The sequence below is a fragment of the Anser cygnoides genome, chromosome 3 (assembly GCF_040182565.1).
Source record: "Anser cygnoides isolate HZ-2024a breed goose chromosome 3, Taihu_goose_T2T_genome, whole genome shotgun sequence".
NCBI lineage: Eukaryota > Metazoa > Chordata > Aves > Anseriformes > Anatidae > Anser > Anser cygnoides.
The window spans coordinates 122,861,390-122,874,094 of NC_089875.1; the positions used below are offsets into that span (position 1 = coordinate 122,861,390).

Consider the following 12,705-nt stretch of genomic DNA (forward strand, 5'->3'; position numbering starts at 1 on the left):
CCCGATGGTCTCTTGGGGTCCCTTCCAACCCCTTCAATTCCGTGATGGGTGACGGAGCTCTGGACCTTCCCCTACGCCCCACGCCCGCTCCTTTCCCAGCAGGTAAATCGGGAGCTCGTCGTGAGCTGGTGCTCCGCTCACGCTGCCGTTCGGTGCTGGCGCCGATCGTTGCCCTCTGTGCCCGGCTGGCCGCCTTCCGGGCCGTGCGAGCGAGCGAGCGGCGCCTCTGCCGGTCCAGCGGGACCGGGCGGAGCGGGACCCCGACCCCCGCGGCCGCGGCCCGTCACGGGCAGGCTCCGGGCAGCCCACGCGGGGCACGAGCCCAACCGCGGCCGGGAGCGACCGCCAGGCGCTGCCAGAGCCCCCCAAAGGAACGGAAACGCCCCCAGCACAGCTCTGTCTTTGGCACCGCAGAACCAGGGGAGAGCGCGAACGCAGTCCCCCACTACCACAAATTATGCAGTCGAGTTTCCCGCATTTGGGGAAATCGCAGGGGTCAGCACACCCGGAGTGCAGGGGATGAGCCTCGCCCTGGGAAAACCACCTGCCTGATCATGGTGTCTCCCCTGCCAGGTAAGTATGCCTCCCGCTCCCCGACGCCGCGGCCCCACGCGCGCGCACGCACACCCACCACACGGACACGCGCCCCGCAACGCCCGCCGCGGACGCGCCCGCCCCGCCCCGCCCGGCCCCGCCCGGCGCCCACGTCCCGCGCCCGCCGCGCGCCCACGCGGGGCCACGCGCGGCGCCGTGTGGCGTGGGTTTTGTCCCGGTATGCCGCGCGGCGCCGATCTGCATGGGCACGCCCCCTGCTCTGCATGGGCACGCCCCCTGATCTGCATGGACACGCCCCCTGATCTGCATGGACACGCCCCCTGATCTGCATGGACACGCCCCCTGATCCGCATGGACACGCCCCCGATCTGCATGGACACGCCCCCTGATCTGCATGGACACGCCCCCTGATCCGCATGGACACGCCCCCTGATCTGCATGGGCACGCCCCGAGGCGCACGGACACGCCCTCCTTGTGTCCGAGCCCCACCTCCTGTTGGCCCCGCCCTCCCTGGCCCCTCCCCCTATGGGCGTGTCCCCCCGCGGGGCGTTTCCCTCCCGGGGGCGGGGCGGTGACGCGTCCCGGAGGGGCGGGGCGGAGACGTGGCAGCCGGCGCGCGCCGCACGTGTGCTTGGCGGCAGCCAACGAGCGCGCGCCGTGCCCCGCCCCGCCCCTCGGCGCCGCGGCTCCGGGTCCGGCGGCGATGGCGGCGGCGGGCGGCGGGCGCTGGGAGGTGGTGCGCAGGGGGCGCCGCCCCGCGGGGGGCTCCGGCGGCCGCCGCGCCGCGGGGGAGGCCAACGCCGGGCGGGTGCCGGCCCTGGCCCGTGAGTGCGGGGCGGTTGCGGGGCTGGGCCGGTGGTCGCGGGGCCGGGGGTACCGGGCCGGCGGTACCGGGCTGGCGGCGGGATCCCGGCACTCTCTCACCGTCCCCGCGTTCCCCCCGCAGCTCCCGCGGGCGCGGCTGGCGGCGGCTCCGAGCCGGTCCCGGAGAAGGCGGCGAAGAGGCCGGGCCGGGAGGCGGCGGCTGAGCAGGCGGCGCGGCGGCAGCACGGCGGGAGGAGCGGCAGGAAGGCGGCGGCCGACGGCGGCCCCAAGCCCGGCCGGTTCCGGTCGCTGGAGGAAGCGCTGAGAGCCGTGAGTGCCCCCCCCCCCCCCCCCCCCTCACAGCCCCGGAGCGGTGCCGGGAGCACGGCGCCCATCCCGGCCCCGAACCCGGGATCGCTGCCCCGGGAGGTGCCGGGGGTGGGAGCGCCCCGGGGACGCTTCCCGAGGGGTGCCGCGGGCTGGGGGTGCTGGGGCTGGGGGTGCTGGGGCTGGGGGTGCTGGGGCTGGGGGTGCTGGGGCTGGGGGTGCTGGGGCTGGGGGTGCTGGGGCTGGGGGTGCTGGGGCTGGGGGTGCTGGGGCTGGGGGTGCTGGGGCTGGGGGTGCTGGGGCTGCGGCTGCCCCCGAGGCCTCCCCGCCCCCGGTGCCGCTCGCCGAGGGCCGCGCGGTCGGGGCGGCCGGGTGGGAATTTCTGGTTCGTGCCCGCGCCCCCACCCCGCCTGCGAGCACCGCGGGGCGGCGGCGCTGCCCCTGCCCCTGCCCTGCCCCTGCCCTGCCCGCCGGGGCGCTCCCCGCCCGCCCCCCCGCGGCTGGCGGCAGCGGGTCTGCCCGTCCCGGCCCGCCCGGCCCCGTCCCGCCCGGCCCCCGGCGCCTGGGCCCGGGGCGGCTGCTGCAGGGCAGCCCCGGAACGCCTCGCGCCTGGGCCTCGGGCTCCTGCGGCCGCTGGGCTCCCAGCTCCCGGCCTTATCCCGCAGCCCGCGCCCCACTCGTGCTGCGGGGCCGGGAGCTGCCTCTGCCGCTCGTGCTCAGCGCGAGCCCCGGTCCCCGTACAGCCGCTGCGCGGGGGCACGCGTCGGAGCTGAGCCAACGCGTGCCGCTGCTGTCACCGCTCCTCACGGAGAGCGGCCCGGGGCTGGAAGCCTCCAGCGCTGCTCTGCACGGCTCGGCGGCGCCGGGTGCCGCTGTGGGAGCGCTGCCCGGTCAGCTCTGCTGCTGGTTACCTTTATTTTTTTGACACAGCGGCAGCTATTTTTTCTTACTCTCTTCTTCAAAATAGTTGCTTAAAGAAGCACGCAACAAAAGGCTTTCCAGCTCAGATTTAGCGGTTCCTGCTGACTGCGGCTGACAAATGTCAGACTCGGTGCAAAATGTCGAGCGGCCGCTGAAGTCTTGCTGCACCCCCTAAGCTCCTCGAGGTTCGGGTAGACAGAGGCTGGCTGAGTGCAGCAGCAGGCGATGGGCACGTTCTGTGGCCGGTAACGCGGCAGGAGGAAGGCGAGGAACGCGCTGCTCGTGGCCGTGGGCCGTTGGCTGATGCAGCCCAGCCCCTGCGGCCGTGGAGCCGGTGGGCGCCCAGGGGCAGCAAGGGGAACGCGGCCCGGCTGTGAGGACAGGCAGGGCTTCCTTCCCCCGGTGAGCCGCCTTGCGCAGCCCGTGCGAGCACCGCTTCCAACCTGCTTTTTGTTGTTCCTCGGTAGCCTTTGTTAGCGTTAAGAAATAAGGGGTGAGGCCGGTGGTCTCAGGGCAGGGAGGGCAGCGCCTCGGCCCCGCGCTCCCTGGTGCGCCAAAACCAGCTCCTCTCTCCCCGTGCTCGGGTCTGCGTGTCTCAGGGGACCTCTGTCGTCCGCAGCTCGACGTGGCGGACCTGCAGAAGGAGCTGGACAAGAGCCAGAGCATGTTCCCCGAGAACCCCTCCGTCTGGGTGAAGGACCTGGCCGGCTACCTCAACTACAAGCTGCAGGCGCCCAAGAGCGACCCCACGCTCAGCCAGCACGCCCACGGTCAGTGGCACCCGCCCGCTGCGGCTGGTGGCACCGCGGTGACACGGGGCGGGGGCGGCTGGGGGGCACTGCCTGCTCCGTGCCTCTGCTCGTGCTGCAGGAACCGCTGGGGCTCCCACTTTGCAGCGCGTGTGTTGTACGGGCTCTTAAAGAGTAAAGGTTAAAGGACAGCTGGCATCAGGGACGGGTTTTAGAAGCATCAGGGTGGACAGGACCAAAGCAGTCACTGGAAATCTAAAGGAAAAATCTGTTTTCATCTGAGATGGACGGGGCCGAGCCTGTCCCAGAGTCTGGGCTCATTCACTGCCAGTTGAGACGTTTGGGGCTTCCTTTGTTTGCTTTTTCCCTCCCACAACTGCCTTTAGTAGATGCTTAGGTAACACAAGACCGTGTTGTTAATCTGACATACTTTATAGGGTTTGTGTTTGGTTGATTTTTGTGATATCTTTATAATTTGACTCTGACTGCCAAGAACACTGAAGTCATCTATTTAGCTGGCAAATCAGAGACTTTCTCTAGGCATCCCTTCAGCATAGGGACCCCCAGGCTGTGCCTAGGGGTGCTGCGTTGAGCAGTCTGCTCGCTGGTACCCACCCGTCCCTAACGGAGCCGTTCTGGTCGGGTCTCCCTTCGTGCAGCGTCTCCTGCCCTGCCTGTGCTTGGGAGCACGCATTGCTGGGGGTGACAACGGGAGGGAGAGCGCGGTTCCCTTTTCAGAAGCTGTGCGTACCCCGTGGCACCGACGTTTAACAGAGGACACTTAGCGCTGAGTTAGGAGCACGCGCTGTGGGATAACTGTGAGAAGTGCTCGTGGGCCTCGAGGCGCCGCCCTGCGCCCGCTGGCAGCGTTCGCACCGCGGCTGCGCCAGCGCTCGCTGAATTTCTCCTTGCTCTGTGTTGCCTTCAGATTACCCGTACTGTCTTGTGAACAAAGAGCTGAGGAATATCATCAAATCCCTGCTGGGAAAGTCTTCCAGCGTGCTGGAGCTCTTCTTCGACCACTGCATCTACACCATGCTGCAGGAGCTGGACAAGACCCCAGGTGGGAGGTTTCTGACCACGAGAACGCTTTCACGGCTCGCTGCGGGTGCCAAGAGCAGAGTTCCTCCACGCGGGGCGAGACGGGCAGCTTGTCTGTGTGCCCTGTGTTGGGCCGGGCTCATCGGCACAGCTGCAGCAGGAGCCCCATGGGGCCGTTATGGAGAACTTGGTGCCAGCGCCTCTCGGAGGGCAGCCGGGAGCCGCGTCCCCTGCGTGGCGCTGGCCCGCTGCTTCCAGCGGCACCGGGGCTGGGCACACTGCGTGCCGGCTGCTTCTCCACCACGAGCACTGCCGGGTGGCACTGGCACGGAGTAGCTGCGAGCAGGTGCTCGAGGCGCTGCTTTGCTCCGGGACTCGTGGCCACGTCCCATTCCCTCAGGCTCTCCGCTGTCCCGCGGGGCCGTGGCGGTGCCTGCTCTGGGTGCCGAGGGCTCGGCCAGGTGCTGCAGCCCCGTGCTCCTGCCCCGGTCCTGGGGCAGGTTCATCGGCACTCCGGCGGCGCTCTGGGAGTGGGGCAGGGCCGCGGGGGCCCCACCTGAGGAGCATCGTGCGGGGCGAGAAGCTCCAACGGGTGCCTGCGCGTGGCTGTGTCTGAGCGCATCCCTCTCTGCTCTTCCAGGGGAGTCCCTGCACGGGTACAGGATCTGCATCCAGGCGGTGCTGCTGGACAGGCCCAAAATCGCCACCGCGAACCTGGGCAAGGTGAGCAGGGTGTGTGTGCTGGTGCTGGGCTACAGCCGGAGCAGCGCCCGGCCCCTCTGCCCGCACGGAGATCCCGCCCGCACCCGCAGTGCCCGTGCGTGTTTCTGGGCCCGGCAGCGAGTAATTAACGGGCACCCGTTGCAGGTGCCCTGGGAGCTCCCCACACTGCCCTGCGCACGGAGCTCCCGTGCTTGGCGCACTCACAGCGCGCGCAGGAGCCCGCCCCGTGCTCCCCCCACCGCGCTGGCACCCCTCGGGGTGCTGGCGTCCCGCTGGCCTCCGAGGGTCTGACCCCTGCTTGTGCTCCACGCGCAGCCACCCCCAGCGGGGAGCGGGCTGCGCCTGCTGGGCTCTGCGCAGCCATCGTGGGGCAGGAACGAGAGGTTTTGGTGTCCCTCTCCTTCCAAGCGGGTGGGTGCTGGGTGCTGGAGGCTCTGTCACCACCAGCCCGTGCCACTTCTGCGGCTCCCCAGGCTGTGGCAGCCACGAGCCCGCTGGCGCCGCGGTCATCTGGTGGTGGCCTCCGGCACCCCCGTGGAGGTGCCGCGGCTCAGAGCCGCCCGCTGAGCGCCGCGGTGAGGCGGACAGACGGACGTCCCACTGAGCGGCGGCCCCTTGCTCCCCGCAGTACCTGGAGCTGCTGCGGTCCCACCAGAACAGGCCGGCCAAGTGCCTGACCATCCTGTGGGCGCTGGGGCAAGCCGGCTTCGCCGACCTCGCTGAAGGCCTGAGAGGTGAGTGCGGGGAGCCCGCGCGTCCAGAGCTGTGGCGTGCAGCAGCGCCGGGACGGGGGCATGGCCCTGGCCAGGGTCCCGGGGCAGCTGCAGGCAGCGCGTGGGCGACGGCTCGAGATAAGGGTGCCTGGACGTGCCGCGGGCAGCCGCCGCGGTGACGGCACGCTGATGCTGGTGGGACGCAGCGCGGCGCCCCCAGCACTGCGCAGTTTGCTGTCTGGGATCGCTCCCATTAACCGCTCGTTAAGCCTTGTGCCTGCCCCCGTTTCTTAACCATATATGTTAAACATTAGCTGCCGCCGCAGCAGCGGGAGGGCTGCGTGCTGGAGTGTGTTTATAGATGTGTAAATACACGGAGCTATACGATGTCACCACTCTAAACACTGAGAAGTGGCTTATTGCTGCGCGGCCGTGGGAGCTCGGCCAGCAGCCCGTTTGTCCCAGAGGATTACGCTCTGCTCTCGTGCTAAGCACTGGAGCAAGGACAGGCGCTGCCGCCGGGCCCTCTCCAGTGGGACCGTCCCCCTGCGAGGCGCTGCTGCTCCCAGGGGCCTGTCCGCGGTCACGAGCCGGGTGTTCAGCGTGGGGCCGCGGCCCTGCCCCGGGTTTAAATGCAGCTGCAGCGCTGGGGCTCCGGTCCTCCTCCGCGGTTGAGGAGCCGGGTGCCGGTGGGAGCAGCCTGCCCGTGCCTAGCACCTGGGGATGCTGCGGGAGACCTCGTCCCCGCGTGCCTGACGGCCTCTCTCTTCCGCAGTGTGGCTCGGAGTTATGCTCCCGGTGCTCGGGATCAAGGCGCTCTCCCCGTACGCTGTTGCCTACCTGGACCGTCTGCTGACGTGAGTTACGCCTCGGCTTTGTCTTGGCAAGGGCAGAGCCCGCCCAGATGGCTGGCCCTGGCACCTTCGTGTCTGCGCCGTGCTCGTGTGTGTGTGCATGTGCTGAGTGTGAGAAGCAGCGCGGTGAGAAGCACAAGAGGTCCGCACCGGGGACCTCCCGGCACCGGGTGGCCGTGAGCTGCCCGTCCCTGCGGGAGCAGCGCCGTGCCGTAGTGCTGGCAGCGCGGCCGTGCCGTGGGTCGGGGGGATGGGGCCGTGCCGGGAGCAGGGCTCGTGTCCTGAGCCCCCGCAGCCTTGTCCGGCACGGGCACCCCGAGGTCTCCGGCCACAGAGAGGTGCAGCGGAGCCACGGCCAGACCCTCCTGCAGGGCAGGAGGTGCAGCAGTTCCTCCTGGTCTTTCTGAACCGCTGCTGGAGCAGTTCTCTATAACCTGACCACGTTTCTCTTCTCCGACCGAGCTGCATTTACCGGCTGCGCCTGCTGCAGCCCTGTCCAGTTATCCATAGTCTCAGGGTGTGTGTGGGGGGAAATAACAGGGCACGTAAGACCTTTGTGTCTAAGGCCAGCAGCGAGTACAAACACCTCCCTGCTTTCTGGGCACTGAAAGTGAAGCCCACAAAACCATTTTTCCCAAGTACTTTGCCAGCGAGTCTGTGGCTGGGGGGAGCCCCGCTGTTAGGGGGGTGCAGCGGGAAGCTGAAAGCCCCCCCCCAGCCACAGGGACAGGGCAGGGGCTGTGCCCGCACTGTCCCCGGGGAGCCACCTCCCTCCCTCCCGTGGCTGCGCCGGGCCATGGGAAGGCAATTTTGGCAGCTGGGCAGCGCCTGCCTGCTGGAGCTGCGTTCCCAGTGAGACGTGACCCAGCCCGGCTGGGGGAGGACGGGGGGGGACGGACAGAGCTGCCGGTGCGGCACGGCTCGCACCCACGGCAGCGCTCCCCAACGCCTTGCAGGATGCACCCAAACCTGACCAAAGGCTTCGGTATGATCGGACCCAAGGACTTCTTCCCCCTCCTGGACTTCGCCTTCATGCCCAACAACTCACTGCCGCCCAGGTAGGGCTGCGCCGCCCCGGGGGCACGCGGCGGTGTGCGGGGCTCTGCGGTGTGGGTCAGCGCCCCCGCCCCCTTGCTCAGCTGTTCTGCGGGGGCTTTGTGGGGCTGTGGGGGACACACGGTGTTTGTGGGGGGACACACGGTGTCCCCGGGGGAGGCAGGGGCTTGGGCAGCAGCACTCAGAGCAAGTGTGGTGGGGAAATGCCAGCGGGATCAGGACAGGAGGCTGCAGCAGAGGGATGCAGCGCTCGGGCTGTCCTCGCCCGACCTTCTGTGCCTCAGCAGCACTCAGCAGGCGCTTCGTGTGCTCCTGGGGCTGTTCAGTGAACCAAAAGCAGAACGGGGCGAGACGGGAACGCTGCACTGTTGTTCCTCGTGCTCCCCGGCCTCCTTACGTGCACACAGCTGTCGGATCGCTGTGGGCTGCGGAGCCTCACAAGCCGGTTACCCTGGTGTGGGCTGCAGGGCCCTCCAGGGCACACGTGGCAGGGCCCGTGGTGGGGACGGGGACGGTGTCCGCAGGCTGTGCCTCTCCCCCAGCCTGCAGGAGCAGCTGCGGCGGCTCTACCCGCGCCTGAAGGTGCTGGCGCTGGGCGCGAGGCCGGAGGCGACGCTGCACACCTACTTCCCCTCCTTCCTGTCCCGCGCCACGCCGAGCTGCCCGCCCGCCATGCGCAAGGAGGTGAGCGGGGCGGGGGGCGGGGGGCGCGGGGGCTGCGATGCCGCCCCCTGAGGTCCGGCTGGATGCGGGTGCTCGGGCACGGCGCGTCGTGAGGGCAGCTGGGTGCCGTGCTCCTTCCAGCTCCTCACCTCCATGAGCCAGTGTCTGAGCGTGGACCCGCTGAGCTTCAGCGTCTGGAGGCAGCTCTACACCAAGCACCTCTCCCAGTCCAGGTGGGTGCCTGCGGCGCGCAGTGCTGCCGCCCGCTGAGCGGGGTCAAAGCCTCCTCGCACCCACTTCGGGCTGGCTGCTGGCTTCCCGTGTGCAGGGATGCTCGTGCACGACGCCGGCCTGCCTCAGGAAGCCAGTGGCGAGCCGGGCAGTCCCAGCCAGGAGCCGGTTGCCCACTGCCCAGCCTGCCGAGCCTGCCGTGTGGGAGCAGCGGGGCTCTCGGCACAGCCGCGCGGGGCTCCTGGGGCGCCTTTCCTGCATTGCCCTGCTCCGGGCATGGGGCCGAGCGGAGCGCAGGCTGTGGGGCACGGCCACCGTGACCACTGGCCCTTCTCCGGGGCCACCATGCCCCTGCAGGCCGGTCTCCCCGGTGGCTTTCTGCTCCAGCCGCTCGGCCATCGGCTCTGCGGGCCGTGCACCCCGCTGCCTGCTGCGCCCCGGCCGTCCGGCCCTGCCTCGGCAGCGTCTGGGGGCGCGCCGTGCTGCTCCTCGGGGTGCTGACCCAGCCCGCGTTTCCTCCCACCCTGTAGCTTGCTCCTGAACCACCTGCTGGAGTCCTGGGACAACGGCAGCAGGAAGGTAAGAGCGGGCTGCTGGGGGTGGTCCCGTGCCCCTGCCGGGGTCCCGCCAGGACGGGCTGCGGGCACCGGGTGCTCGGTGCCGCATCGCCCCTCCGCAGCGCAGCTCCTGCCCCCCAGGCGCGGCAGTCCCTGCAGGAGACGGTTCGCTCGTTCAAGGTGACGAACGAGGAGCTGGCAGCGCGGGGGCCCGGCAGCGAGCAGGACGTGGCGGCGTGCGATGCCGCCTGCAAGGTGAGCGCGGGGGGCTGCTCCGTGCCAGGCGGGGGCTGCTCCCTGCCGCTGGTGCTCGCGGGGCTGAGCTGCTGCTGTCCCGAGAGCCCTAGGGGACACGGGGACAGGCGGGGCTGGTCCCTGCGGCGCTGGTCCCTGCCCCTGCCTGCTGCTGTGGCAGCGAAAAGCACCCGCAAGCAAAGCTCTGTGCCGGGGGTGGGCTCAAAGTGGGGTGAGGAGGCAGCAGAGGAAAACACGGGGCCGAAGTCATGAAGTGGAGGAGCCCAAAGCTCATCCGTCAGCCTGGGGACCGCCTGGGCTTCCCCACGGAGGGCGTCCTCTGCTGCCAGAGCCGCCGGGCTCGGGAGCAGCGGGGTGACGGGGTCCGTGCTGCTGCTCCCCCAGGTGCTGCTGCAGAAGATGAAGGGCGGCGGCTTCCCCTGGTCCCGGCTGCTCCTCATCGGCCTGGTCTTTGCCGTCGGCTTCCTCATGCACGACGTCCGGACGCACGGCTCGCTGCAGGGTACGGCCCGCACCGCCTCGCGCAGGGCTCTGCGGGGAAGGACGTGACCCCTGCCCCGAAGCAGCGGTCGCCCTGTTCCCATCACCACGCACGCCCCGCTCTGAGCCAGGCCCCCACGGCCTCGCCTGCGTCCCGAGCCCGTGCTGCTGCCTCCTGCTGTCAGCCCGTGTCCCGGGGGCACATGGCCGGGCTGGGCGAGAAGCCCTCGGCAGGCGGTGCAGGCGACACGTCTCCGGCCCTGCCCGCCGCCTCCTGGCCTCTTTTCCCTGGGGCTGCCTTAGCCTGGGTTCCTCTGGGCCCAGGAGCTCCTGTGCCCCTTTGTCAGCTCTGGGCACGTCCTGAGATCGAAGTTCGAGCTGTGTGTCCCAGGGAAACCTCCTGGGGACTGTCGGGGGGCAGCCCCCGGCAGCTTTTGAGCCCTGCAGGGCAGCTTCCCGAAGCCTGCAGCCCCGCGGACGCGCTGCTCAGGGGGCGCTCCCTTCTCTTGCAGCCTCCACTTCTGCTCGCGTGCTCCGCTCCTCCGGCATCCTGTCTGCCTCGCAGCAAGCCTGGCACAAGGCGTCCTACTACTCCCTGGAGGGGTACAGGTCAGTGGCACTCAGGTCAAGCAGCAGCGCGTGCGTCTGAGGGGGTGTGAAGTTGCTAATGCAGCACCAGGTGATTTCTGTAGGGAGCCCTTTTTGCTTGGGAAGCGTTCCCCAGGTGCTCCTGGAAGTGCTTTTCAGCTCAGCTCTTGAGTTCTCCCGTTCCCTTGGCTGTGGCAGCGGTCTCCAGGTACACGCGTGCTCCCGTGGCCTTGCTGTTGGTGCCGGCGCAGCCGGCGCTGCCTCAGCCTCCGCTCTCCCGCAGGTGGCTGGAGAGCACCCTGCCCGCCTGCTGCTCCCGGGGGGCGGCCGCCCTGCAGCCCGCCCTGCAGCTGCTCTGGGCAAAGACGGCCGAGCTGGCGCTGCGCGTCTCCGAGCTCTGCTCCTCGCACCTCTCCTGGGCCCGGGACCACCTGCCCTGGCTCCTTGAATGGGTGAGGACGGGAGCCGACGGGGAGCACCGCGGGGCTGCGCTCGTGCTGGCTGGGGGCACCGCGGGAGGAGGGCACGGGGACGGGGTCCCCAGCGAGGGGACGGGGTCCTGCGAGGTGCTGGGTGGGAAGAGAGCAGTGGGTGCGGACGCCCACGTCCCACACCTCCCCAGTTAGCCCGGTCCTCAGCCCAGCAGCAGCGGGTCTGAGCGGGGAGAAGCCCCAGAGACATTCATTCCCCTGGGAGCTGGGTAGCAGGGAGGCGGCGTCAGCACCCGCACGGAGCCAGCAGCACAGACGTGTCCCCGGGCGTGTTGCGCGCGGTGCAACCCGGGGAGCGTGGGGCGGGCAGGGCGATGCCAGAGAGCACGGGCACGCGCCCTGCGGCCGGGGCAGCCCCTGGCCGTGCGCGCGTGGGTCGGGAGCGAGCTCCGTGCCCCGGTGCTGCCGGGGGCCCGCCGCAGCTCTCCAACCCCAGCCCCCTCCCGGCCCCCCAGCTCCAGTCCCGGGTGCCCGAGGCCGTCCTGCACTTCGCCGAGTGCGTCCGGGAGCTGCTGCTCTTCCTGCTGCGGAGCTGCCTGCTGCCGCTGCTGGAGCATGGCGCCGCCGCCCTGCAGCGGGGCTGGGAGCGCTGCCGGGACGCCTGCCAGTGAGTACCGCGGGGAGAAGTCCCTCCCGGGGGGGGCGGTGGGGTCGGCGCGGGGGTCCCGCAGTGAGCTGGGCCCTGAGGGAGGCGGGTGCTGGTGCCCGTGCCCAGAGCCTGCGGGTGGCGGGGCTGGGGCAGTGCCGCGGGGGTCCCCCGGCTGGCTGCGTGCCGGCGTCGCCCCCATTTAACTGCACCTCCCCCTGTGCCCCCTGCCCCTGGGTGCTGCCCTCAGGGGAGCCGGGCGGGGGCTTCGCTGCCCGTGTCTCCCCCCCGTAACCCCTTCCCCTCCCTCCTGCAGCGGCGAGGTGTCGTGGGACTGCCTGAGAGCACACCTGACGAGCTTCACCTACTCCTCGTGGGTCTACCTGCAGAACACGACCCTAGCCGTCACAAACTGGGCCTCGGCCATGATCTCTGGACACTGAGCTGCTGCCCGAGGCCTGGGGACGTGCTGGAGCCGCCTGGGGGGCTGCGGCCCCCGGCAGCATGGCGGTGTCCCTGGGGCTCTCGGGCCGCACGGCACCGCGGGGGCCTTGTCGCGGGGCTGCTCTCGCCCTGTGATTCGGTTTCGGGCCCCCCGACCCCTTCCCTGTCCCTGGGTCTCACCGGGGTGAGCACGGCCCGGGGGGGGCAATGAACCACGCTGGGTCCTCCTGCTGCCTCCTGTCACGTCTGTCCCGCATGGGGACCTGGGGGCCGTACACGGGATGGGGGGGCGGATGGATGGACAGAGGGGGGGATGCTGCCTGCTGCTGCCCCCAGCAGGGCTGGGAAGGGGCTCGTGGTCACTGGGGGTCCCGGGTGTCCCTGTGCCCACCCTGGGGTCTCCGCCGCCCCTGCCTGCAGGTCCCTGGGCAGGGGCAGGGGGGGCTCAGGCGCTGGGCTCGGTGCTCACATCCTCGGGCTGTGGCACCGCCTGCGTGCGGCTGTACCTGGGGGGGGGGTGGGGGTGCGCGTGTGTGCACGGGGGTAAACACGCGTGCTGCGTGAGGGGGGCTGTGTGTGTGCAGGCGCCTGTGTATGGGTGTGTATGGGTGTGCTTGCACACGGCTGGCTGTGCGCAGACATCTACGTGCATGGATGCACACACGT

At 70.2% G+C, this 12,705-nt stretch overlaps 1 protein-coding gene and 1 non-coding gene across 3 annotated transcripts; one reads left to right on the plus strand and one right to left on the minus strand.

The window, feature by feature from the left end:
* Window positions 1-417: 417 nt before the first annotated feature.
* LOC136790619 (U1 spliceosomal RNA) lies at window positions 418-581 on the minus strand. The gene has a single exon (XR_010830908.1). It is a non-coding gene; the product is annotated as a U1 spliceosomal RNA (small nuclear RNA).
* Window positions 582-1,219: 638 nt separating this feature from the next.
* TMEM214 (transmembrane protein 214) lies at window positions 1,220-12,266 on the plus strand. Of its 2 annotated transcripts, XM_066995246.1 has the most exons (17): window positions 1,220-1,380; window positions 1,503-1,690; window positions 3,228-3,378; window positions 4,286-4,420; window positions 5,039-5,121; window positions 5,750-5,855; window positions 6,610-6,691; window positions 7,645-7,746; window positions 8,287-8,428; window positions 8,549-8,640; window positions 9,169-9,217; window positions 9,337-9,450; window positions 9,835-9,952; window positions 10,443-10,539; window positions 10,802-10,970; window positions 11,465-11,616; window positions 11,912-12,266. In XM_066995246.1, exons 1-17 carry the CDS (start codon window positions 1,260-1,262, stop codon window positions 12,036-12,038), a joined length of 2,028 nt encoding a protein of 675 aa, XP_066851347.1. In that variant the 5' UTR covers window positions 1,220-1,259; the 3' UTR covers window positions 12,039-12,266. The 2 variants fall into 2 exon arrangements, with proteins under 2 accessions (XP_066851347.1, XP_066851348.1); XM_066995247.1 differs by lacking the exons at window positions 11,465-11,616; window positions 11,912-12,266 and adding an exon at window positions 10,623-10,726 and having other exon boundaries at window positions 10,802-10,940.
* Window positions 12,267-12,705: the final 439 nt, after the last annotated feature.